Consider the following 27,616-nt stretch of genomic DNA (forward strand, 5'->3'; position numbering starts at 1 on the left):
GAGCCAGACCATGGTCAGAGGGCTGCTGTTTTTTAGCAGCCATAAGTTTTCTTATTTCTCATACGTCCTAGAGGATGCTGGGGTCACTTCAGAACCATGGGGTACAGACGGATCCGTAGGAGACATGGGCACTTTAAGACTTTTCCAGAGTGTGAACTGGCTCCTCCCTCTATGCCCCTCCTCCAGACCTCAGTTTAGAAAATGTGCCCAGGCAGACTGGATGCACTCCAGGGGAGCTCTACTCAGTTTCTCGGGAAAATACTTATGTTAGGTTTTTTATTTTCAGGGAGCACTGCTGGCAACAGCCTCCCTGCTTCGTGGGACCTAGGGGAGGAAGTAGGAACCAACTTCTGTGAGTTTCATGGCTCTGCTTCTAAGCTGACAGGACACTATTAGCTCCTGAGGGGTACTGAACGCTTTCTGCGGCTATGTGCTCACTCCCACAGCCTGCCGTCACCCCCCTTACAGCGCCAAAAGTCAGAAGACAGAGTGTAAGAGGAAAAGACTGTTCAACATCGGGACGGCTAGAAAGGTACCAAGCAGCAGGCGGGAACGCTGCGCACCATGCTCCCACACACACAGGCACTGCAGGGTGCAGGGGGCGGGGGGGGGCGCCCTGGGCACCATGAACCCTTATAGGACTGGCAGATTAGGTGCATAAGTTGCTGCGGCACAGTCCTACCCCCGCCAGTATAAACATGAGTCTCTCTAAGTCTGAGTGAAAGCGCGCCATTACGGGGGCGGGACTTCTTCCTCAGACAGCCAGCACACTGCTCAGTGCCATTTTCTCTCCCTCCAGGCTGCAGAGAAGACCGCTGGTCCTCCTCCACTGCTGAAACAAGTATCAGGGTGTAAAACAGGGGGGGGGCGCAGTGAAATTTGGTGCTATGTACATTGTGTAATTATAAAAGCGCTGCAGCTCTGTAGGCATTTTGTGTTTCACAGACAATTTATTACTGGCGCTGAGTTGTGAGCTGGCAATTCCTTCTGTATCCTTCTGACAGATTTTACTGTGGGTCTGTCCCCTATAAGTCCCGGGGTGTCTGTGGTGTGGTGTACACGTGTGTGACATGTCTGAGGCAGGGTGTTCTTCCCCTGAGGAAGCCATTATGGGGACACAGAGATGTAATGTGGTGGCGCTACCGGCACACCATGAGCCTGAATGGGTGAAAGAATTACGTGATAGTGTGAATCATATCAGTAAGAGATTGGATAAGTCTGAGTCTCATGCAGAAACTTGGAGTCTGTGGAAGATGTGATTTGTCAAAACTCTGTGTTTTCATCCACAGGGGATCCCTCTGGGTCCCATAAGAGGTCATTTGCTCAGGTTATACAGACCGACACAGACGCTGATTCCTGTGTCGACACTGGTGATTCCAGGGCAATAGATCCAAAATTAGCTAAAAACATTCAGTACATGATTGTGGCTATAAAGAAGGTGTTAGAGGTTACGGAGATCCCTTCTTTACCTCAGCAGAAGGTTTACCTTTATAAAGAAAAGAAAACTAATGTAACGTTTCCTCCTCATGAACTGAACACTCTATTTGAGGGTGTCTGGGCAAACCCTGAAAAGAAATGTCAGATCCCCAAAAGAATTCAGGCTACTTATCCTTTCCCGGTAGAGGACAGGACAAAGTGGGAGTCACCCCCCTGTTTTAGACAGGGCCCTGTCACAGTTAACAAAAAAGGTGATTCTCCCTGCACCTGGGACGGCTGCTCTCAAGGAGCCGGCAGAACGCAAGTTGGAGACTACATTAAAGTCTATTTATGTGGCCAATGGGACGCTACTCGGGCCTACCATTGCCTGTGTGTGGGTGAGTAGTGCTATTGAAAAGTGGTCAGATAACTTGTCTTCTGAAATTGACACAATAGATAGAGATGATGTCCTCCTTACGTTGGGTCATATAAAAGACGCTGCAGCATACATGTGTGAAGCTATGAGAGATATTGGGCTCTCGGGATCAAGAGCATCTACCATGGCAGTCTCGGCACGGAGGACGTTGTGGATTCGCCAGTGGAATGCTGACGCAGATTCCAAAAGAAATATGGAGTCTCTCCCATATAATGGTGAGGCCTTGTTTGGTGATGGGCTAGATGCTTTAGTTTCTGCGGCTACCGCAGGTAAATCAACTTTTTTGCCTTATGCTCCTACGCCAGCAATGAAACCTCATCACTTTCAGATGCAGTCCTTTCGGCCCAATAGATACAAAAAGGGTAAATGTTCCCCTTTCTTGGCAGGTAGAGGAAGGGGACGAGGAAAAAGGTCCTCAGTGTCCCCAGGATCACAGGAGCAGAAATCACCTGCTTCTGCCAAGTCTACAACATGACGCTGGGGCTCCCTTGCGGGAGTCAGCCCGGGTGGGGGCACGTCTGCAGCTTTTTAGTCAGTTCTGGGTTCATTCTGGCCTAGACCCGTGGGTCTTACAAATTGTGTCCCACGGGTACAAATTGGAGTTTCAAGACGTTCCCCCGCACCTCTTTTTCAAATCGGCCTTACCAGTTTCTCTCCCCGACAGGGAGGTGGTAACTGCAGCAATACAAAAATTGTGCCAGGATCAAGTCATTGTCCTGGTTCCCCTCTCACAACAGGGAGAAGGTTTTTATTCAAGCCTCTTCATAGTTCCGAAGCCGGACGGCTCGGTCAGACCGATCCTGAACCTAAAATCTCTGAATCTATACCTGAAAAGGTTCAAATTCAAGATAGAATCTCTGAGAGCAGTGATCTCCAGTCTGGAGGAAGGGGATTTCATGGTATCCGTGGACATAAAAGATGCCTACTTACATGTTCCCATTTATCCTCCGCATCAAGCTTATCTGAGATTCGCGGTACAGGATTGTCATTACCAATTTCAGACGTTGCCGTTTGGACTCTCCACGGCACTGAGGGTCTTCACCAAGGTGATGGCAGAGATGATGGCCCTCCTTCGTCAGAAAGGAGTCATTCTAATTCCTTACCTGGACGATCTCCTAATAAAAGCGAGGACCAGGGAACGGTTGGTGCAGAACATTGCACTCTCCCCGACAGTGCTTCAACAACACGGTTGGATCATAAACATTCCAAAATCACAATTGGAACCTACAACAAAGTTATCCTTTCTGGGCATGATTCTGGACACAGAAGTACAGAGGGTATTTCTTCGAGTGGAAAAGGCTCTGGAAATCCAGAAAATGGTCAAACAAATTCTGAAACCGACAAGAGTGTCAATTCATCAATGCATTTGGTTGTTGGGAAGGATGGTAGCGGCCTTCGAGGCCTTGCAGTTTGGCCAATTCCATACCAGGGTATTCCAGTGGGATCTGTTGGACAAGTGGTCCGGATCCCATCTACACATGCACCCGAGGATAATCCTGTCATCAAAAGCCAGACTTTCGCTCCTGTGGTGGCTACACAGTGCTCACCTACTGCAGGGTCGCAGGTTTGGGATTCAGGACTGGGTCCTGGTAGCCACGGATGCAAGTCTCCGATGCTGGGGGCAGTCACACGGAGTAAGCTACCAAAGAAGATGGTCAAGTCAGGAAACTTATCTTTACATAAACGTTCTGGAGTTGAGAGCCATTTACAACGGCCTTCTACAAGCGGAGCATCTTTTTCAAGATCTACCCGTACAGATCCATTCCGACAATGTAACAGCAGTGGCGTACATAAACAGTCAGGGCAGAACGAAAAGCAGAACGGCGATGGCAGAGGCGTCAAGAATCCTCCTCTTGGCGGAAAAACATGCAAGCGCACTGTCGGCAATTTTCATTCTGGGAGTGGACAACTGGGAAGCAGACTTCCTAAGCAGACACAATCTCCATCCAGAAGAATGGGGCCTCCACACACACGTCTTCGCAGAGGTGGCAGATCTTTGGGGAGTTCCTCAAGTAGACATGATGGCATCTCGTCTCAACAAGAAGCTTCAGAGATATTATTCCAGGTTGAGAGACCCTCAAGCAGTAGAAGTGGATGCACTGGTGACACAATGGGTGTTTCAGTCGGTGTATGTCTTCCCTCCACTTCCACTGATTCCAAAAGTTCTCAAGATTGTAAGAAGAACAAGGGTTCGGGCGATCCTCATTGTCCCAGACTGGCCAAGGAGGGCTTGGTATCCAGATCTTCTGTTAGGGTCTCCTGCCCTGTGCTGCCACGTCGTCATGGCAACCGGGAGACAAGTGCTAGCGGAGTAACCTGAGCGCAGCTGATACTCCGGTTCGGGTCTTTTGCTGTGCAGTGGTTATAGGCTCTGTGCACGGCAGGGGATCCGGTGCTGGTTTTTGTGCTCACAGTCTGTGAGGTCTGAGTGGGGCGTGGACAGCACCTGCTTTATAAGGCCTCTTCTCAGGGTAAACAGATGCTGCTGAATCTTTGTTGGTTAGTCAGTTCATGAAAGTTAGCCAGTACTGTGTAGCTTTGTATTTGTTTGTTGCTTACTGCAAATAGGCCTGGGGATTTGGTATTACACTCTGCCAATCCAGACCTAGCAGTAAGACTGGAGTCAGTCGTTTAGCTTGCTGGGGTTCTGTTACTACTCTGTGAACTTAGCAAGTTTGTGGCTGTATTCTAAGACTTGCCTGTCTAATCCTGTCTCACTGTGCTAGGTGTCAGGGGTCAGTTTAGTGGCAGTAAGCTGAACCTGTGCACTGCAAGTGAGAATTAGGATTGTGGAGACTCTCCTTGTGTCTATCATTCCATCTCTGACCAAGGAGTTTACTGCCACACCCGTTGGTAACCCTTTAGGGTTTTGCTGTTGCCCTTAGCAACAGCATTTCGGGTTCTCTACGTATTAAAACACAACATCTTGCTTTTCCCATCTGAGCAGTTCTAATGCAAGGGAGATACACAGTTCCTTAGCCTCTGGGCTTCTCTGTTCACTTTGTGTGTATTTTGTTACCCTATCACCTTCTGTGTACGTTATGTCATATTCCCCAGTCTGTCTGTGAGTCCATTTGTTTTGCATAACAGTTCAAACACCAGTACATTCCTGCAGGCACTGGAGTGCATAACAGTTCTGACACCAGTACTTTCCTGCAGGCACTGGTGTGCATAACATATTCAGCAGCCTAATACTCCTGTTGAAATTTTGTGGGAATATGGAGCATACCCCTCAAAATACGTTGCAACAGGTGGTCGATCAGGTGCAGGTCCTGACTCGACAATTTAATGATTTGTCCATTAAAATGCACACCTCCCAGGCTGCTGGCGGAGCTCCCGCAGCAGCAGCACCTGCAGGGGTTAAGGAGCCGAAAGTAAATCTCCCGGATCGTTTTTCTGGAGATCGCTCGCAGTTCTTTTGTTTCAAGGAGAGCTGCAAGCTATACTTCCGGCTTAGGCCTCAGTCTTCTGGGTCGGAGATTCAGCGGGTGGGCATAGTGATTTCCTTGCTACAAGGAGACCCACAGGTCTGGGCATATGGGTTGCAGCCTGACTGTCCGTCGCTTAAAAGTGTTGATGCTTTTTTTACGGCACTGGGCATGTTGTATGATGACCCTGACAAGACGGCCTCAGCCGAGGCTCAGATTTCGATCCTTAAGCAAGGGCGAAGGCTAGTTGAGGTTTACTGTACGGAGTTTCGGAGGTTGGGCCATGATACCCAGTGGAATGACCCAGCCCTGAGACACCAGTACCGAAGAGGTCTTTCTAACCAGATAAAGGACCAACTGGTACAATATCCCTTGCCTGATAGCTTGGATCAGCTCATGCAGTTATCCATCCGGGTGGATAGACGGCTGAGAGAGCGTAGGCTTGAAAGGGAGACTGAGATTTCCTTCCTTCCCAAAGGAACCTCAGACTCTGAGGAATTTTCTGAGGAGCCTATGCAGATTGGGGCTACCCGCCTCTCCTCGCGTGAGAAGACGCGGAGGAGACAGCAGGGGTTGTGTTTGTACTGTGGGAATAAAGGTCATGTGGTAGTATCATGCCCAGAAAAGCCGGAAAACTTCAGGGCCTGAGGGTGATGGGAAATATCCTGTCAGGCCAGAAGTCAGAATTTCCCAAGAAGACTTTTATCATTCCGGTGACCTTGAAGATCCTCGGTCAAACTGTCAAGACTGAGGCCTTTGTGGACAGTGGGGCCGACGGGGTTTTTATGGACCGCCAATTCGCCCTGAAACACTCTGTTCCCTTAGTACCCTTGGCATCGGAAATTGAGATTTGTGGGTTAAACGGGGAACCATTATCCCAAGGTAAAATTACCTCTTGCACTAGCCAGATTTCTTTGTTTATTGGAGCCACACACTCTGAAAAATTGTCCTTTTATGTGACTGTCTGTACTTTTGCCCCATTGGTGTTGGGGTTACCCTGGTTAAGGGCCCACAATCCTCAATTTGACTGGGTCTCTGGGGAGATTCTTAGTTGGGGTACTGATTGTTTCAGGAGTTGCTTGAGCCTTCCAGTCAGGCTCTCGCAGCTAAGTTTGCCAGGATTGCCAGGGTGTTATGCAGATTTTGCGGACGTGTTCTCCAAAAAAGTTGCAGAGGTACTACCTCCCCATCGCCCCTATGACTGTGCCATTGATTTGTTGCCAAATGCTAAGCTTCCCAAGAGCAGGTTGTACTCCCTGTCACGTCCTGAGACTCAGGCTATGGCAGAGTACATTCAGGAGAACTTGGCTAAGGGATTTATCAGACCTTCACAGTCTCCAGTTGGGTCGGGGTTCTTCTTCGTGGGTAAAAAGGACGGTTCGTTGCGACCCTGCATCGACTTCAGGGAATTGAACTGTATCACGATTAAAAACTCATACCCACTGCCTCTCATTTCGGTCTTGTTTGACCAGCTTCGTACTGCCACCATTTTTTCTAAGATTGACCTACGCGGTGCGTACAATCTAATCCGAATAAGAGAGGGGGATGAATGGAAGACTGCCTTTAATACCCACTCAGGGCATTATGAATATTTGGTGATGCCTTTTGGGCTCTGTAATGCCCCGGCAGTCTTCCAGGATTTCATGAATGATGTGCTCAGGGAATATTTGGATAGATTCTTAGTTGTATACTTAGATGACATCCTAATCTTCTCCCATTCCCTGGAGGAACATCGGAAGCATGTACGCTTAGTCCTCCAGAAACTCAGAGACCACCGGCTTGGGGCGAAGCTGGAGAAGTGCGAATTTGAAGTTCAGCAAATCGCATTTCTAGGATATATTATCTCCCCAGAAGGTTTCCAAATGGAGGGTTCCAAGGTACAGGCAGTCCTGGATTGGGTGCAGCCCACTAGTTTGAAGGCGCTTCAGCGTTTCCTGGGCTTTGCGAATCTTTATAGACGATTTATCGCTGGATTTTCGTCTATAGTGGCGCCCTTGGTGGCACTCACTAAGAAAGGGGCGGATGTTGCTCACTGGTCTTGTGAGGCTAAAGCGGCTTTTGCCCGTCTCAAAAGGGCATTTGTTTCGGCCAAGGTGCTGCGACACCCAGATCCAGAGCGTCCTTTTGTGGTGGAGGTGGATGCCTCTGAGATGGGTATTGGGGCAGTGCTTTCTCAGATGGGAGTGTCTGATAATCGCCTTCATCCCTGTGCTTACTTTTCCCGTAAATTTTCACCTGCCGAGATGAATTATGACGTGGGTAACCGGGAATTGTTGGCTATTAAGGATGCACTCGAGGAGTGGAGACACTGGCTTGAGGGGGCTAAGTTTGTGGTCTCAATTCTCACTGACCATAAGAATCTGGCATATTTAGAGTCAGCGAAGCGTCTCAATGCCAGGCAGGCACGATGGGCTTTGTTTTTTGCTCGCTTTAATTTTTTGATAACATATCGCCCTGGGTCAAAAAACATCAAGGCTGATGCGCTCTCGCGGAGTTTTGCTCCAGTCCAGGAGACCACCGAGGAGCCGTTGCCCATTGTTTCCCCATCATGTATTAAAGTGGGCATTACCCAGGACCTCTTATCATTAGTCCTTAGAGCACAGGAGCAGGCTCCTCCAGACCTTCCGGTAGGTCTTTTGTTTGTGCCTCCTAGGTTAAGACAGCGAGTGTTCCTGGAATTCCATGCCAAGAAGTCGGCAGGTCACCCGGGTATTGCCAGAACTCGGGAGTTGCTATCTAGGGCGGTGTGGTGGCCCTCGGTGGCTAAGGATGTGGATCAGTGGGTTCGGGCATGTGACATCTGTGCCCGAAATAAGACTCCTAGAGGGGTTCCTGTTGGCCCATTACATCCACTCTCTATCCCATCTAAGCCATGGACCCACATTTCAATGGATTTTGTGGTGGACTTGCCCAAATCCTCGGGGATGACAGCCATCTGGGTTGTCGTTGACAGGTTTTCGAAGATGGCGCACTTCGTTCCACTGGTTGGGCTGCCATCGGCCAGACGCCTGTCTGAATTATTTATGCTGCATGTTGTGCGTCTCCACGGGTTGCCACTTGATGTGGTCTCTGACCGCGGATCCCAGTTTGTGGCCAAATTCTGGAGGGCATTTTGTTCCGATCTCCAGATTTCTGTCAGCTTGTCGTCAGGCTACCATCCGCAGTCTAATGGGCAGACTGAAAGGGTGAACCAGTCCTTGGAGCAGTTCCTCAGGTGTTATGTCTCCAAGTGTCAGACTGACTGGGTTGCTCATCTGTCCATGGCGGAGTTTGCCTATAACAACGCGGCTCACTCTGCTACAGGGATCTCTCCCTTCCTTTGTGTGTATGGGCATCATCCTAAGGCCAATTCTTTTGACCCCCTGGACTCCACGCCTGGTGGTTCCTCTGTGGTTTCGGTCCTTAGAGGTATTTGGCGGAAAGTGAAGAAAGCCCTTGTGTCTGTGTCATTAGTGACCAAAAGGGTTTTTGATAAGCGGAAAAGACCCTGCAGCTTCAAATTAGGAGACTTCGTCTGGTTGTCTACCAAGAATTTGAAGTTGAGACAGCCATCTCATAAGTTAGGCCCCCGGTTCATCGGCCCTTATAAGATCACCAGGGTTATCAATCCGGTGGCATTTCAGTTAGATCTGCCCCGTTCTTTGGGTATCAATAAAACATTTCATTGTTCCCTTTTAAAACGGGCGATTAGTAATCCTTCTTCCAGTGGAAGACCTTCCCCTCTTCTGATACGTGGCCAGAGGGAGTTTGTTGTTGAAAGGATTCTTGACTCCAAGGTGGTTCGGGGTCGGCTGTCATTTTTGGTGCACTGGAAGGGGTATGGCCCGGAGGAGCGGTCGTGGGTGCGCAGTTGTGATCTTCATGCCCCCAGACTGATACGCTCTTTCTTCTCGCAGTTCCCCGATAAACCCGGTGGTAGGGGTTCTTTGACCCCTCGTCAGAGGGGGGGTACTTTTAGGGTCTCCTGCCCTGTGCTGCCACGTCGTCATGGCAACCGGGAGACAAGTGCTAGCGGAGTAACCTGAGCGCAGCTGATACTCCGGTTCGGGTCTTTTGCTGTGCAGTGGTTATAGGCTCTGTGCACGGCAGGGGATCCGGTGCTGGTTTTTGTGCTCACAGTCTGTGAGGTCTGAGTGGGGCGTGGACAGCACCTGCTTTATAAGGCCTCTTCTCAGGGTAAGCAGATGCTGCTGAATCTTTGTTGGTTAGTCAGTTCATGACAGTTAGCCAGTACTGTGTAGCTTTGTATTTGTTTGTTGCTTACTGCAAATAGGCCTGGGGATTTGGTATTACACTCTGCCAATCCAGACCTAGCAGTAAGACTGGAGTCAGTCGTTTAGCTTGCTGGGGTTCTGTTACTACTCTGTGAACTTAGCAAGTTTGTGGCTGTATTCTAAGACTTGCCTGTCTAATCCTGTCTCACTGTGCTAGGTGTCAGGGGTCAGTTTAGTGGCAGTAAGCTGAACCTGTGCACTGCAAGTGAGAATTAGGATTGTGGAGACTCTCCTTGTGTCTATCATTCCATCTCTGACCAAGGAGTTTACTGCCACACCCGTTGGTAACCCTTTAGGGTTTTGCTGTTGCCCTTAGCAACAGCATTTCGGGTTCTCTACGTATTAAAACACAACATCTTGCTTTTCCCATCTGAGCAGTTCTAATACAAGGGAGATACCCAGTTCCTTAGCCTCTGGGCTTCTCTGTTCACTTTGTGTGTATTTTGTTACCCTATCACCTTCTGTGTACGTTATGTCATATTCCCCAGTCTGTCTGTGAGTCCATTTGTTTTGCATAACAGTTCAAACACCAGTACATTCCTGCAGGCACTGGAGTGCATAACAGTTCTGACACCAGTACTTTCCTGCAGGCACTGGTGTGCATAACATCTTCAAGTGTTACTCATAGAAGATCCTCAACCTCTTCGCGAGGACCTGCTGCAGCAGGGGCTGTGCGTGTATCAAGACTTACCGCGGCTACGTTTGACGGCATGGCTGTTGAACGCCAGATCCTAGCCCGAAAGGTTATTCCAGAAGAAGTAATTCCCACTCTCATTCGGGCCAGGAAAGGAGTAACGTCTAAACATTACCACCGTATTTGGAGAAAATATGTATCTTGGTGTGAATCCAAGAAGGCTCCAATGGAAGAGTTCCACTTGGGACGTTTTTCTCGATTTTCTACAGGCGGGTGTGAATGCGGGTCTGAAATTGGGCTCCATTAAGGTCCAGATTTCGGCCTTATCAATTTTCTTTCAGAAACAATTGGCCTCCCTTCCAGAAGTTAAGACGTTCATGAAAGGGGTTTTGCACATCCAACTTCCATTTGTGGCACCGTGGGATCTTAACATGGTGTTGCAGTTCCTTCAATTACATTGGTTTGAACCTCTACAGGAGATAGAGTTAAAATTTCTCACTTGGAAAGTGGTCATACTGTTGGCCTTAGCACCCGCAAGGCGGGTGTCTGAGTTAGCGGCCTTGTCTCACAAGAGCCCTTACTTGATCTTCCATGAAGATAGGGCGGAGTTAAGAACTCTGCAGCAATTTCTTCCGAAGGTGGTTTCCTCTTTCCATATAAACCAGCCTATTGTGGTGCCAGTGGCTACTGACACCTTCTCTGCATCAAAGTCCCTAGATGTGGTCAGGGCTTTGAAAATTTATGTCGCAAGGACAGCTCAAATTCGGAAAACAGAGGCTCTGTTTGTCCTGTATGCTCCCAACAAGATTGGGTATCCTGCTTCTAAGCAGACCATTGCGCGCTGGATCAGAGGTACGATTCAGCACGCTCATTCCACGGCAGGATTGCCGTTACTGAGTTCAGTGAATGCCCATTCTACTAGAAAGGTGGGCTCTTCCCGGGCAGCTGCCCGGGGTGTCTCGGCGTTGCAACTTTGCCGAGCGGCTACTTGGTCGGGGGCAAACACGTTTGCCAAGTTTTACAGGTTTGATACCTTGGCCGATGATGACCTCAAGTTTGGTCAATCAGTGTTGCAGGGTCATCCGCACTTTCCCGCCCGTTCTGGAGCTTTGTTATAACCCCATGGTTCTGAAGTGACCCCAGCATTCTCTAGGACGTATGAGAAAATAGGATTTTAATACCTACCGGTAAATCCTTTTCTCCTAGTCCGTAGAGGATGCTGGGCGCCCGGTCCAGTGCGTACTTTACCTGCAGTTGTTAGTTGTTGTTACACAAGAGTTGTGTTACATTTGTTTTCAGCATGTTGCTGTGCATTTGTTCATGCCGTTGACATGTGTAACATTGAATGCCCTGTTGTACGGCATGGTTGAAGTGTGAGCTGGTATGACTCTCACCGTTAACTTTACAATAAATCCTTTCCTCGAAATGTCCGTCTCCCTGGGCACAGTTCCTATACTGAAGTCTGGAGGAGGGGCATAGAGGGAGGAGCCAGTTTACACTCTGGAAAAGTCTTAAAGTGCCCATGTCTCCTGCGGATCAGTCTATACCCCATGGCTCTGAAGTGACCCCAGCATCCTCTACGGACTAGGAGAAAAGGATTTACCGGTAGGTATTAAAATCCTATTTTTTTATTTTTATAGTATTACTATTTTTTTTGGAGTGATATTTGTAAAAAGCATCTTATACGCACCTCAGAGTCGCTCCAACAACTCCCCGCCGGGTCGCGACAACGCTTACCCACGTGTACAGTGAGCCAGGCAGAGGTTCTGGTGAACCTTCATGGGCTACTTTGCACAGACATTATCCAATGTAGCTGAGCAGTTTATACCAGCTCCTATACCAGTGATAGGTTTCCTTATTAACCCTTACATGCAACATTCATTCTGAGGTTTATACACCTAGGGAATTGTCAGCCTCTCAAAAAAGCAGGCTGAAAGGCTGGTGGTAAGTAAATCACATAGACATGATACAACATCGTCACAGTCTACACATGTTTTAGATGAGGATTCGTTGGAGGATGAGGACTCATTGCACTTCGGAAGGTCTCAGCTCAGTGGACATATCATCTGAGCTAATTAGTGCTATGTAAGTCATTCTTTCCTTAGAAGAGGCAGCAGAGCCTGTGTTAAAAACTAAGGCAACTGTGTTTAAACATCCCAAAACAGCTGATGGAAATTTTGGGTTACACCCAGTAGGAAGTTAGAATTCCAAGAAATGGAATTCCAATTATCCTCGTCCAGCTGGGGACTGTTTAAAAAAAAGGGAGATGGCTTCCAAAGTAGATTTGCAGGTCTTAGATTGGTGCGAAAATCTACATTACTTTGTTTTCAACATCAATAAATGATGTCAATAAGGGTGTGGCGTGACTGGAAAGGCAGCAGGATAAAGGAGATCCTGCTTATATAGGTTCTTTCTGCCTTTCACAGCTGTCCTACGGGCTCTTTCGGGCCCTTTTGTCACGATCCGGGTATCTGGACGCCATTACTTGCCTTTCAGATGTCTCCTGAGGCTGGCTCAGCATTCCAGGGCCGGATTTCATCTGTAATACTGATGTCCACATTCTGCTTCCCAAACCTGTCATCCTGAGACGCTGTCACAGCGGCGCCATGTTTACTTCCTGAATGGCGTCTCCCGTCCTCCGCGGCCTCCGCCGCCGTTCCTGTGTTTTAGTATACAGGATAACAGAGTGGCGCCTCATGCCAGCCGCGGCCTCCGCTGTTGTCCGCGTGGTTCTAGTGTGCAGTCATCAGTCTGGCGTCTCCTGTCCTCTGTGGCCGGCGCCGCCATTGCTGCTAAGTTCTCACATGGAATACCAAACCAACTTTCCCTCCAGGTGACTGCATGGGCGCAGCCATGTTGGATTCTGTCACCTGTTCAATTCCCACCAATCCGTTGCTCCATTGAAATCTGCATAATTGCCTAGCCAATCCCTTCCTTGCTGCAGGTATAAGTATTCTGTGCCTGAGCAAGGAAGGCGTCAGTGCTATGGTTGTCAAACCTAGTACCAGTCTGTCTCTCTCCTGTGGTTGTTTTCCAGGTTCCAGTTCCTGTCTCCAAGCTTCCACTAAAGAGACCCGCTCCAGTCTACCACCTGCGGTGCAGCCTGACTTTCCAGTCCTCTGGGACTCACCCGTTTCCAGCTACAGATTCACCTGCTTCCAGCACTTAGCTTCCAGCAGAGATCAGCTCTTCTTAAAGTGCCGGTACCATTTCTGCAGTTTACCACTCACCACCGGTACTATTATTTCACCGCTCTCAAGCTCCATATATCATTCATATTTCATCGCTCTCAAGCTTCATTTATTATTTGGCTGGTTCCATCCAGTAATCCACTCCGTGTCTACATCTATCTGGTTCCAACCAGTACCCACAGCAGCCACTTTATCTACAGCAGCCCAGCTCCCATGGAACATCAGCTGGTATGATCCTGGGCTATCTCCATTACTACAGTCGGGCCTGGTAAGGACTTTCCATCTAGAAGATAATAAGAACTGTCTCAAACTACCAGAGCCCTGTGGCCATTGCCATCCTGTAGTACCCAGGAACTGTGTCATTTAACTGCTGATTTTATGTTTTTCTTTTATTGCTGCTGTGTTGCATGGAGTTTGTCAAATGAACAACATTAACTTTTATCTTGGTTGTCGTGGTCACGCCTTCGGGCAATCTTCTTACATGTAACTTACATGTCCAGGGGTCTGATACAACCTCCCAGGTTTCTCTACACCTCAGCCCCTACAACTGAGGCTGCCTCCCGTCAGCTCAGGCCCTTAGTTGTGACACCTTTCTTGCTCCTCTGTGTGTTTTGTAGGTTGCGGAGTCAGGGGAGCCATTCATTTGGATTTTGCAGGTCGCGGCGTACTCCCGGATCTGAAGCCGTGGACTGAAGTTGTGCAGTGATCCCTCCGCGGACCGGACCTCAGCGAGGTAGCGCTGCTACTGACCGGGTGCTGTGGGCCCTGTCCACTCTTGTTCCTAGCCGTGCTGTTGGAGTCGTGTGGAGAGGCTGACTGGGGATCAGCGGTGACCGCGGCGGGAGACAAGGAGCTGCTCTCTTGGCATCTGATGCGGTGCATACTACGGGGATTGGTGACCTCAGCAGGGATGTGTCAGGTTAGTCAGCTCAACCGGTCACAGCCTGCCTTCTCCTACTGTCCGGCCGTTGAAGCCCTGAGTCGAGGCAGCGGGGAATACATGGAGCACTTGCCTGTCATCACTCCAGCAGTGTCCCGGCATCTCCCCCTCTCCTCCTAACCCATGGTGCTACGGGGAAATCTGGTGGAGCTGTCAATTATAGAGGACATAAACGTGTGGTTACTGTGCAGCCAGATACGCTACCCTGTGCCCCTGCATCCTAGTACCCTCTCCTCTCCTGCCTTATTACTGACCTGGTTCACCCGCCATAGCCGGCCAGTTTCTTCTGATTTGGGCTTCACTGCCAGAAGTAGTTATCTTGAAAACTTGCAATATAACCACATGCCCTCCTGAAACCAGCCGCTTCTCTGAGAGCTACAGACACTGACAGCCCATGATCAGTGCCCTTCACTACAGCCTCAGTGATTTCTGGCAGGGACTTCTGCCGCTGCGGCCCTACCTGGGCAGTAAGTGGTCGCCTGAACTGCTTTTATTATTATTATTATTGCCTGGCCTCCACTCCTGCTTCGTCGACTCCCTCTGGTGGCAGACTGTGCTGACTACATCCTCTGTACTGTTTGACTGCTGCTGGAGTTTTTTTCCCTCCTGCTCCCCTCAATCCCCGCAAGATCCAATTAGAGCTCTTGGGGCATCAGTATAGCTACGGCGTAACAGTCCATGTGTCCAGGACAGTAGCAGGCTCCAGTTGCTGGCTCCTATAAATTACTTTACTGCTCAAGGATGGCATCTTCTTGCTATTACCCATAAACAACTGACCTCACAATGTTTCTGTAACCGATGGCCACTGGAGGTCTGTGCTCACTGATGCCTCCCTATTTCCACACTTCAATACTTCTGCTATGACACTACTGGCCTCCTGGCCTTGTTCTCTAATCTCCGTAATGTTATGCTGAAGAATGGGCAGAACTAGAAAATCATCTCATAAGAAAGCTAAACCTCGTCCTCAACAGGAAACCTCTCAAACTGACTTGAGGCCTTTTCTTTTTCCTAATCAACTAACATTGAGCCCCAGTCCTGATCATTCAGAATCTTCTCCCATTCCATCTTCTCCTCCAAGTCCTTCCATGATGGCTTAAACCCATTGTTTAAACTCGTTGTTTAAACTCATGGCAAGCCAGGTGGGCTCTCTTCTTCTCTCGGTTCTCCTTCAAACTCTTTAACCGCCCAGGAACCTTAAATTGAAGAGCAGATGCACTTTCTCATTCTTTTCAAATGGATGATTCACTCAACTCCTCTGAGAAACAATTTATTCTGAATCTGGCTTCATTTGGTTCAACTTCTACTGTTCCTCTACCTCCTCTGGGGAGAACTTTTGTAGCACCAAAATTTTGCAGGAAATTGCTTACGTGGGCTCATTCTTCATCTTTCATGGGTCTTGCCGGTAGTCTTAAGACTCTCAAGTTCATTTAGCAATTGTACTGGTGGCCTCATCTTAAAACGGATGTCTTTGAATTTGTAGCAGCCTGTTCCAAGTGTGATGTCAGCATCTGGAGTCTTACCACCGGTTCTGGTCCCTGCGGCCTTCCTCTTAGCTGGCTGGTGTCGCTGCGATGGATAGTAGCTACAGCAGCAAGGTCTTCCGATGCGGCTGCCGGGTGTCTGGGGTCCGGGTCCTGGGGAGCGGAGCATGGCAGCCGGAGGTGTCCGTTTCCAAGTGTCCTGTTGCTGGAGTGCAGCGTCTGGGAGGCTGAGGCCAGAGGTAGTAGCTGTGTGCTGGTACCACATGTGTCCTCTGTGCAGGGAGTTATGTTGGAGACCAATCCAAGTCAATAGGTATCCCAGTTCGCGTCCAGCCAATCCGGTACAGGCTTCCCTTATAAAAAGGGGTTGATGCTTAGCTATGTTGCCAGTACTTCAAGTTACTTGCTGCTGTAAGGTGCTCTGCGCTCCCAGGTTAACCCCTGGTATCCTGGTTCTGTTGTGTCCGCCTAGTGGTCAGTTCTGTTATTGCAGTCCTTTGCTCCTAGTCCACCTGCTTTTGTGGTTTAACCACAGGGCCCTCTATCTGGTAGAGGGTCTCCATTTACTGATGGTGCTCACAGCGATCCTCTCTTCAGCATTGTTTAAAAATCACAAGTCATCTCTTCATTCAGTATTCTTCAGCATTGCTTACAAATCACAAGTCATCTCTTCATTCAGTATTCTTCAGCATTGTTTACAAATCACAAGTCACTTCTTCATTCAGTATTCTTCAGCATCGTTTACAAGTCACTAACCTTTCGTCTTTCAGAATTCACTCAGACTTCTCTCCTAGTCGTTGTGTATGATTGTGGTCTCATTAAAACTGACTTCCTCTTTCTTCAGTGTATCGTTCTCGGTCATTGTCCTCATTGCCTACCCCTCTACATCTTCGGGCCTAAGTCTTCAATCCATGAGTAAGAACTACATTCAGCCACCTCATTTCCTTCCTTTGCCGATAGCTGCTCCCTCAGTCAATTATCAGTCATCAGATCCCCAACTCAAGCCAAGCGTGACATGGAAGAAGGGGAATTCCTGGTTTCTCTGGCTATTAAGGATGCGTATCTTCACATCCCAATATGGCCGCCTCTTCAGGCTTACCTCAGGTTTGCACTGCAGGACAGTCACTACCAGGTCCAGGCCTTGCCTTTCAGTCTATCAACGGCACCGAGGGTGTTATCAGGGGTGATGGCAGAGATGTTGCTACAACTCCGCAAGCAGGAAGTGAACATTGTTCAATACTTGGACGATCTCCTCATAATGGCTATTTTCAGAGCACAGTTGATGGAAAAGATCAGCCTTCAAACACGACAACTCACGGATCATGGGTGGATTCTAAATCTGCAGAAATCCCACCTAGAACCTACGCAGAGGCTTTAGTTCCTGGTAATGATATTGGATATGGTATCTCAGAAGGTGTTCCTTCCTATGGACAAGGCAAAGATAATTCAGACGATGGTATGTTCCATTTTGAAGCTGGACAATATCTCGGTACATCTTTGCATAAGCTTACTGGGAAAGATGATGGACTCCTATGACGCAATTCGCTACGGAAGATTCCATGCATGACCATTCCAGCTGGATCTGCTGGACAAATGGTCTGGGTCACATCTGCACATGCGTCAGATGACATGCTATTCACCAAATGCCAGGATTTCCATCTTATGGTGGTTGCTGATGTCCCTCCTGGAGGGTCGACACTTCAGAATGCAGTATTGGATTCTGTTGACAACGGATGCAAGCCTCCATGGTTGGGGTGCAGTGACCCATCGCATAAGGAAGAAATGTGTCTCTTGATGTGAGGGTCAACAGTATTCTGCTGTGGATTTTCATCTGGGACATTTCTTGCACTTCCTGCAGGCTGTTGTTGATGTGGGCCTACATTTAGGCACCATAAAAGTTAAAATCTCAGCCTTGTCTTTTTCTTCCAGGGAACAATTGGCTGTTCTCCCAGTGGTCCAGATATTCTTGACAGGTGTCCTTCATATTCGACCACTCTTTGTGCCTCTCACAGTGCTATGAGTTCTCAATTTGGTTCTGGCCTTTCTCCAATTGGTTTGATTGAACCTTTCCACAAGGTGGACATGGAGTATTTGACATGGCAGGCTATCATGTTGTTGGCCTTGGCCTCAGGCGTGTTTTGGAATTAGGGGCCTTATCCTGTAAGAGTCCTTCTCTGGTGTTTCATGAGGATAGAGCGGTGCTTAAAACTCGCTAGACATTCTTGACTAAGGTGGTTTCAGCATTTCATATCAATTGGCCGATGGTGGTTCTGGTTGTCACTGGCACGTCTGTTACAACAATGTCCTTGGACGTGGTTCGGGCTTTGGAGATTTATGTCAAGAGGCCAGTTGGTCTCAGAAAATCTGACTCGCTTTTTGTTCTCTATGATGCTTCAAAGATTGGTTGTCCTGCTTCGAAGCAGTCTATTGCGTATTGGATCAGGCTTATGATCCAACAGGCTCACTCTTCGGCGGCTTTGCCGCTGCCAAGGTCTGTTCAGGCCCACTCCATACGGTCAGTGGGTTCTTCCTAGGTGGCTGCCCGGGGTGTCTCGGCTTTGCAGTTATGCTGGGCAGCTACTTGGTTGGGTTTGAACATGGTGTTAAGTTTTAAAGTCAACTCCTTGGCTATTGGGGACCTTCAGTTTGGTCAATCGGTTTTGATGGGGTCTCAGCACTTTCCCACCCGGTTTGGAGTTTTTCGCAACGCAGCGATTAGGTGGAAAATGCGCATGCACATGGTACGCAGCACGTATGCGCTTAGTTATTTAACACAAAACTTAGAATATTTGCTGTTGCTTGAGCGGCGATTTTCAGTCGCTCTGCTGATCGGTGAGTGATTGTCAAGAAAGGGGCGTTTCAGGGAGGTAACTGAGCGTTTTTCGGGAGTGTGCTAAAAAACGCAGGCGTGTCAGGCTAAAACGCAGGAGTGGCTGGAGAAACGGGGGAATGGCTGGCCGAACGCAGGGCGTGTTTGTGACGTCAAACCAGGAACTAAACAGACTGAGGTGATCGCAATCTAGGAGTAGGTCTGGAGCTACTCAGAAACTGCAGGAAAATATTTAATAGCAACTCTGCTAATCTTTCGTTCGCAATTCTGCTAAGCTAAGATACACTCCCAGAGGGCGGCGGCCTAGCGTGTGCATTGCTGCTAAAAGCAGCTAGCGAGCGAACAACTCGGAATGACCACCTTTATCACGAAAAGAGACCGGATCTTCCTGAAGGGTGTCATGTGCTGAAATCAGATCTTTGTTAGATACAACAATCTCTTTCATCTCAGTCTGTACGAGTGCCAATCTCACTGATACCGGACCTCAAAGCTTCAAATATTAGCGTTAAATTCTGAGATTATTTCAGTCCTTAAAAGCAGATAACATAGAATGTATAGAGCGTAGAGTAACAGGACCATCTAGCGTGTCTTAAAACGTCTTCAGCCATTACAGCTGGGCTGTGCATCTGACAAGAAGAAGCAGATGATGTAGTGGTCTCAGAAGAACTACCTGAATCCGAGATACCAAAGAGATGGACAGGTGGGGCCAATTTGGTACCTTTTAAACTTTTTTTGGAGGCATGGTAAGCCGGCTACAAAGAGACTGACCTCTCAGAGATAGGAAAATACAAATGATCTATAAATAAAAGGATCAGTAGTACGCTGTCAGGAGGTTACATCTTTTTTATATTAAACCTTATTGAAGGCAGAAGGCAAAGCATGCGATGGCCGACACCAGGATCCAAAATGGCAGTCATCTCACTTCCCAATATCACCGCTGGGCTCTGGTGACTGTGGGCATCCCGTTCTGTCCCCAGCAGTATTGGGAGCTGCGCACCCGTGTTATATGGAGAGCAAGTACTCCCGCCTGAGCCAAAAACGCCTTCAAGTCAGGTATCCGGAGCGTACAGGAAAGACTGGGCGCACATAGCCCCAGAATACAGCCCATGGCTTCATAGGCGTCACTAGGCTGCGGCAGTGAACGGTGCTTGGAGTGAGTGGAGCGAGAAGCTTTAGGGCAGTAGGAATGGGGGACTTAATAGATTGGGTCTTGGTCCCAGCGGCGGCTGAGAGCTATCAGGTAGGGTAGATAAGAAGCCACTTAGTGAGGAGAGCTCCAGAAAGCACATCTGGATGGACCACGCTCCTCTTATTTATTATTTTATATACTAACAGAGGTGACAGGTGTGGTACATCCCTGCAAAGGCAGATCCAATCTCTCATCAGACTCTGCTGTCTTCCCTGCACTCTCACTCAGATGTTCACTGCTGCCAGTAGCACACGTATGAGAAGCAGAAGTATGGCGGCAGCTGTATAGATTCTGATATGTAATTCTCTGAATCATACTTACCGTACACACATCATCCTTATTACTATTGAGAGAATAGAGGTAAGACACTGATGATGGGGATGTAAAAATAGGATTTTAATTACCTACCGGTAAGCCTGTACATGTGTTACTCACCCTTATTTAAGGTATATTGCTACAGCAGAGTAGGTGTAAAACAAGGTACTTTACATGCAGTACAGCATATGATACCCTGTAATCATCATCATCTGCTAGGTTATAATCTACCTTCTCTTACGTCCTAGAGGATGCTGGGGTCCATTTAGTACCATGGGGTATAGACGGGTCCTTTGGGAGCCACTGGCACTTTAAGAGTTTAATAGTGTGAGCTGGTTTCCCTCTATGTCCCTCCTACCAGACTCAGTCTAGAAACTGTGCCCGAGGAGACGGACATACTTCGAGAGAAGAAAATTTGCAGATGGTGGTGAGATTCACACCAGCTCACACATAACAAAAAGGAAAGCCAAACTAACCAACTTGGAACAATTCAGCAACGGCTAAACCAACAATACTGAACTAAGTAACAATGCAGTAATACGAAGCACAGGGCGGGCGCCCAACATCCTCTACGGACTACGAGAAAAGGATTTACCGGTAGGTAATTAAAATCCTATTTTCTCATACGTCCTAGAGGATGCTGGGGATGCTTCAAGAACCATGGGGTATAGAAGGGATCCGCAGGAGACATGGGCATACTATAAGACTGAATGGGTGTGAACTGGCCCCTCCCTCTATGCCCCTCCTCCAGACTCCAGTTAGATTCTGTGCCCAGTGAGACTGGGTGCACACTGAGGAGCTCTCCAGAGTTTCTCAGAAAAAAGACTTAGGTTTGTTATTTTCAGGGAGACCTGCTGGCTACAGGCTCCCTCCATCGTGGGAGTGAGGGGAGAGAAGTCAGACCTACTTCTGTGAGTTAAGGGCTCTGCTTCTTAGGCTACTGGACATCATTAGCTCCAGAGGGTTCGATCACTTGGTGCGCCTAGCTGCTTGTTCCCGGAGCCACGCCGTCACCCCCCTCACAGAGCCAGAAGATAGAAGCCGGGTGAGTATAGGAAGATCAGAAGACTTCAGTGATGGCAGAAGACGGCGTTTGAGGTACCTGCTGCGTGCCATGCTTCTACACATAACACGGCACTGCAGGACGCAGGGGGGACCCTCAAATGGCACTGGCAAAAGTAAAAACAGTGCCTGGGCACTAGTTAAGGGACCCCCGCCAGTATAAATATTAAATTTAAGCGGGACTGAAGCGCGCCATGTGGTGGGTGGGGCTTAGCCCACACAGCTCTGACCAGCGCCATTTTCTCTCCTCAGAAGCTGCAGAGACGCTGGCCCTGACCTCCACACTGCTGTACAAGTAACAGGGTGCAAAACAGTGGGGGGGGGGGCACAAGTGATTTGGTGCTAAATTGTGTGTGTGTGTGTGTGTGTGTGTGTGTGTGTGTGTGTGTGTGTGTATGTATATATATATATTTATTATCACGACTAACGGCGGCACTCACTGGGGAACTTGAAGTAATGGTAAGAAAGGGAGACAGACTCCTGTAGCTGACTAACGTTTCAGTTGTATTTCACAACTTTCGTCAGAACCAAAAGACCGTGTTATCAGAACAAACATTTATACTTACAAACCACTACGTGCCTGATTCCCGACAGGTGCGGCGATGTGGCAGGTCCGGATGATGTCCACGGCGGCCGCCAAGGAGGTATGCGGAAGCGGGAGGAGGGCGCGTAGACGGCAGAGCGGGAGACAGACTAGACGGCACGCAGCGCGAAGTGGTGACGTCATCCGGACCCGCCGCACCTGTCGGGAATCAGGCACGTAGTGGTTTGTAAGTATAAATGTTTGTTCTGTTAACACTGGTGGTCATTCCGAGTTGTTCGCTCGTTGCCGATTTTCGTTATTTTGCGATTTTCCGCTTACTGCGCATGCGCTATGTCCGCAGTGCGACTGCGCCAAGTAAATTTGCTATGCAGTTAGGTATTTTACTCACGGCATTACAAGGTTTTTTCTTCGTTCTGGTGATCGTAATGTGATTGACAGGAAGTAGGTGTTTCTGGGCGGAAACTGGCCGTTTTATGGGTGTGTGCGAAAAAACGCTACCGTTTCTGGGAAAAACGCGGGAGTGGCCGGAGAAACGGAGGAGTGTCTGGGCGAACGCTGGGTGTGTTTGTGACGTCAAACCAGGAACGACAAGCACTGAACTGATCGCAGATGCCGAGTAAGTCTGGAGCTACTCAGAGACTGCTAAGAGAGGTCTAATTGCAATATTGCGAATCCGTCGGTCGCAATTTTGATAAGCTAAGATTCACTCCCAGTAAGCGGCGGCTTAGCGTGTGCAAAGCTGCTAAAAGCAGCTAGCGAGCGAACAACTCGGAATGAGGGCCACTGTCTTTTGGTTCTGATGAAAGTTGTGAAATACAACTGAAACGTTAGTCAGCTACAGGAGTCTGTCTCCCTTTCTTATCATTACTTCAAGTTCCCCAGTGAGTGCTGCCGTGGGTCGGGATATATTTCACATATTGTGTTGGAAGTCACCGGGGCATTGTGATAGGAGGTATTGAGTGCCGGGCACAAGTACAGTGTGTGTGTGTGTGTGTATATATATATATATATATATATACAATTCTCCTCCAGCCGGCACTCCGCAGTTACCTCCGCTGTGCTGCGCCCGGTGCCCGTCCCGGCTAATGCATTTAGCCACATACACTCCACTGTCTGGCGGCACTCCCTGGGCTGAAATAAATTCTCCACAATGTATGTGTGTGTGTGTGTGTGTGTGTGTGTGTGTTTATATATATACATATATATATATATATATATAATAGCGCTAACAGGTCTGGGCAGTCATTTCACTGGCCTCAGTACCGGGATAGGCGCTGGGTGTGAGCTGGCAGAACTCTCTCTGTGTCTCTCTTACAGGCTTTATTGTGGGTCTGTCTCCTATAGCCCCAGTGTAGTTGTGGGTGTCGGTACGTGTGTGTCGACATGTCTGAGGCTGCGGAGGGAAGAAATTTTGACTTACCAGCAGTCGCCATGGAAATCCACGCATCCAATGCGTCCCCAAATAGTGCCTGACCTGTGAATGGCAGGTTCTCCACACTTTTCTTGGATACTGCATCCGCAATCCATTGGTGTAGCCAGAGTCCTCTGCATGCTGAGACAGCCATGGAAGTAGCAGGCCAATGTCCTTCATGGCCTCCACCATGAAACCTGCAGAATCCTGTATGTGACGGAAAAACAAGTCAATGTCACTCCTATCCATAGTATCTAAGTCCTCTAGTAAGGACTTTACTATGGCTTCAGAAATACACGCACAAGCAATAGTGGGCTTTAAAGCCACGCCTGTAGTAGTGTATAGTGATTTGAGCGTAGTCCCAATCTTGCGGTCATCCGGCTCCTTTAAGGCAGTTGAACCAGGTACAGGTAAAACCACCTTTTTAGACAGTCTAGATACAGATGCGTCTACTGTAGATGGGTTTTCCCACTTCTTCCTATCCTCTTCAGGGAAAGGGGATTGCTCCCACCCTTATGCCGCCATACCCGCCGGTGACCCGCTAACCGGGCCACCGGTGCTGTGCTCACCACTTTACTTTCTTCTGGCTTTGTAAGGGGGTGGCGGCCGTACTGCAGGAGTGAGAAGTCGCTTCATGGGCTTGCGATCAGCACCCTCAGGAGCTCAGTGTCCTGTCAGCGGAGTAGAGAACCATTAACTCTTCAGGAAGTTGGTTCTTACTTCCCCCCCTAAGTCCCATGAAGCAGGGAGGCTGTTGCCAGCAGCCTTCCTGTAACCTAACTAACTTTAGAAAATAAAAAACTAAGAACTCTTAGGAGTTCCGCTAGCTGTGACCGGCTCCTCCGGGCACATTTTCTAAACTGAATCTGGTAGGAGGGGCATAGAGGGAGAGTCCAGCCCACACTATTAAACTCTTAAAGTGCCAGTGGCTCCCAAAGGACCAGTCTATACCCCATGGTACTAAATGGATCCCAGCATCCTCTAGGACGTAAGAGAATTTAGATTATAACCTAGCAGATGACGATGATAATTACACGGTCTTATATGGTGTATTGCATGTAAAGTACCTTGTTCCACACCTACTCTGCTGTAGCAATGTACCTTATATAAGGGTGAGTAACACATGTACAGGCTTACCAGCGTATGAGCACACACATAAAGGAATGCTACCTTACCAATGCTTCCAGGAGTAATGTTAGGAGACATTTCTCTGATCCATCAGCTCATATGACTGATGTTATTGTTCATCTAGAATCTCCAATTCATACTATATGTTCCTCATCCATTGTTTTACATTGGTGCTGACATAGGACTTGGCGAGTGACTCCATTTATACTTCATGGTTAGTTACCAGTACAAGAGAGAGATATATCTGAGTCTTATTATAATATTACATTTGTTATTGTGAGTGTTCTCAGGAGGGTGGACACAATGATAGTCTGAGACACAATATTATAAAGCCTTCATTAAAAGTTATGATTTAACATACACACACACATTTACAATTAAGTGTCCCAGAGAGTCGTCTCCTATTGTTTACAAGATTAATATTGTTACAGAAAATGTCACATTTCCATATGTATTTTATTTCCAGCAGATGGACACACAAGCAGGAATATCACAGAAGGACATCTAATGTCATCCCCGGATTGTGACATAAAAGATAATGACAGTAGACAGGATTCTCCAGGAGATAACCCCTTTACCCCAATTATACATCCAGCTCTATCAGCTGAGCCCTCTGATCCTGGGAAATGTTCTCCTGATCACTCTGATATTGGTGCATCTGTTCCAGCTCTGAGAGTAGATACAGTGTTTCCCTGTTCCATAGATGCCAAATGTTTTACACAGAACACAAAGCCTATTAACCCACACACAGGTAAGGTAGGTGAAAGGCCACTGATATGTTCTGAGTGTGGGAAATGTTTTACATACAAATCAGATCTTGTTAAACATCAGAGAAGTCACACAGGTGAGAAGCCATTTCCATGTTCTGAGTGTGGGAAATATTTTACACTGAAATCACATCTTGTTACACATCATAGAAGTCACACAGGTGAGAAGCCATTTCCATGTTCTGAGTGTGGGAAATATTTTACACTGAAATCACATCTTGTTACACATCATAGAAGTCACACAGGTGAGAAGCCATTTCTATGCTCTGAGTGTGGGAAATGTTTTACATACAAATCAGATCTTGTTACACATCAGCGAAGTCACACAGGTGAGAAGCCATTTCCATGTTCTGAGTGTGGGAAATGTTTTACACTGAAATCATATCTTGTTATACATAACAGAAGTCACACAGGTGAGAAACCATTTTCTTGCTCTGAGTGTGGGAAATGTTTTACACTGAAATCACATCTTGTTATACATAACAGAAGTCACACAGGTGAGAAACCATTTACTTGCTCTGAGTGTGGGAAATGTTTTACCTGCAAATCACATCTTGTTTCACATCAGCAAAGTCACTCAGGTGAGAAGCCATTTCCATGTTCTGAGTGTGGGAAATGTTTTGCACACAAATCAGCTCTTGTTATACACCAGAGAAGTCACACAGGTGAGAAGTGGTTTTCTTGCTTTGAGTGTGGGAAATGTTTTACCTGCAAATCACAACTTGTTACCCATCAGCAAAGTCACACAAGTGAAAGGCCATTTCCATGTTCTGAGTGTGGGAAATGTTTTACACGGAAATTACAACTTGTTAGACATCAGAAAAGTCACATAGATGAGAAGCCATTTTCTTGCTCTGAGTGTGGGAAATGTTTTACATGGAAATCAGAACTTGTTCCACATCAGCGAAGTCACACAGGTGAGAAGCCATTTTCTTGCTCTGTGTGCGGGAAATGTTATACACAAAAATCATAACTTGTTTTACATCAGCGAAGTCACACAGGTGAGAGGCCATTTCCATGTTCTGAGTGTGGGAAATGTTTTGCACACAAATCAGCTCTTGTTAGACATAACAGAAGTCATACAGGTGAGAAGCCATTTTCTTGCTCTGAGTGCAGGAAATGTTTTACACAGAAATCACAACTTGTTATACATCAGCGAAGTCACACAGGTGAGAGGCCATTTCCATGTTCTGAGTGTGGGAAATGTTTTACACAGAAATCACAACTTGTTACACATCAGCAAAGTCACACAGGTGAGAAGCCATTTTCTTGCTCTGTGTGCGGGAAATGTTATACACAAAAATCAAATCTTGTTAGACATCAGCGAAGTCACACAGGTGAGACGTCATTTTCATACTCTGAGAAATAAATCCGCTCTTGTTGCACACAGTAGACATCACTCAGGTGAGGAACCATTTTAATCTTCTTAAGTATACTCATTGCCATGCATTGTTCTTCAAGTTTCTTATCCTCTCCTATGTTTTTTGCAATATACATACTACCACTGGGTGAAATAATCAGATGTCATGCCATCATCTACCACTGCTATGCAGATGACCTGTCTTTTGCTCCAGGTACTGAGTACCCAGTCCCAATCCTAAATTGTTGTCTAGCTGAGCTCCAGGTGTGGGTGATGCCAGTTGGCTGTGACTCAGTCCTGGTGAAACAGGTCTTTATGGTAGAAGCTCACCAACAAAGGGCAGGGCTACAGCTCAGCTTTGCAAACCAACCGGGCTTGGGGGTTCAGAGTTACAGAATACTGATCATGTGTGGAATCTTGGTGTCCTGGATGGTGGAGTGACACTTAGACATCAGGTATCAGCCACAATCAGATCCTCATCTGAGGAACATAGCCAGACTCCAGCACTTATTTCCCTCAGAAGATCTACCTACAGTCATACATGCACTTGTATCATCACACATAGACTACTGCAATGTCCTCTACCTGGGTCTCCCAGCAAAAGAATTGCACCACTTGTAGCTTGTACAGAATGCAGCAGCCAGGCTGTTACCTAACCAGCCCATTCCTGCCACATAACACCCATTCTCTGCTCCCTTCACCGGCTGCCTGTAAGATGGTGACTATTACATAATCTTACTTACTCAGCCCACCATGACCAGGGTCCATGGCACCAGAAGCAGCTTCTGCCTCCTTACTGCCCTGCTTTCTTACTTCCACCTGCAGATGAAGGACTGTTACCAGCAATACCAAGAATCCCCAAGCACTGCTGAGATGTCAGGGGAGACAGGTTGGGTGGTATTAGTGCTGTAGTGGGCTCTGCCAGAGGCACTGTCTATGGGTAATGTTGTTCCCAAGCAGCGCTGAGGTGGCAGAGGGGAGACAAGGTGGTGGCAGTAGTGGGGGTGGTGGGGTGGGTGACAGTTGTGGGGGGGGGAGATGGGGCGGTGACAGTAGTGGGGGGGAGATGGGGTGGTGACAGTAGTGGGGGGAGACAAGGCGGGTGGCAGTAATGGGGAAGACAGCGCGGTGACAGTAGTTGGGGGAGACGTGGCAGTATTGGGGGAGACAAAACGGTGGCAGTAGTGGGGGGAGACAGGGCGGGTAGCAG

The 27,616-nt window shown here is 48.0% G+C and overlaps 1 protein-coding gene across 1 annotated transcript in view; it reads left to right on the plus strand.

Moving 5' to 3' along the window:
* The window catches only part of LOC134984666 (gastrula zinc finger protein XlCGF26.1-like), a 37,991-nt gene extending 10,599 nt beyond the window's left edge, over nt 1-27,392 (plus strand). The window contains exon 5 of the mRNA XM_063950194.1: nt 24,746-27,392. Coding sequence (XP_063806264.1) covers nt 24,746-26,019 — 1,274 coding nt within the window. The 3' untranslated portion in view covers nt 26,020-27,392. The remainder of the gene's footprint in view (nt 1-24,745) is intronic.
* The last annotated feature ends 224 nt before the right edge of the window (nt 27,393-27,616 follow it).

The sequence above is a fragment of the Pseudophryne corroboree genome (genome assembly GCF_028390025.1).
Source record: "Pseudophryne corroboree isolate aPseCor3 chromosome 3 unlocalized genomic scaffold, aPseCor3.hap2 SUPER_3_unloc_70, whole genome shotgun sequence".
NCBI lineage: Eukaryota > Metazoa > Chordata > Amphibia > Anura > Myobatrachidae > Pseudophryne > Pseudophryne corroboree.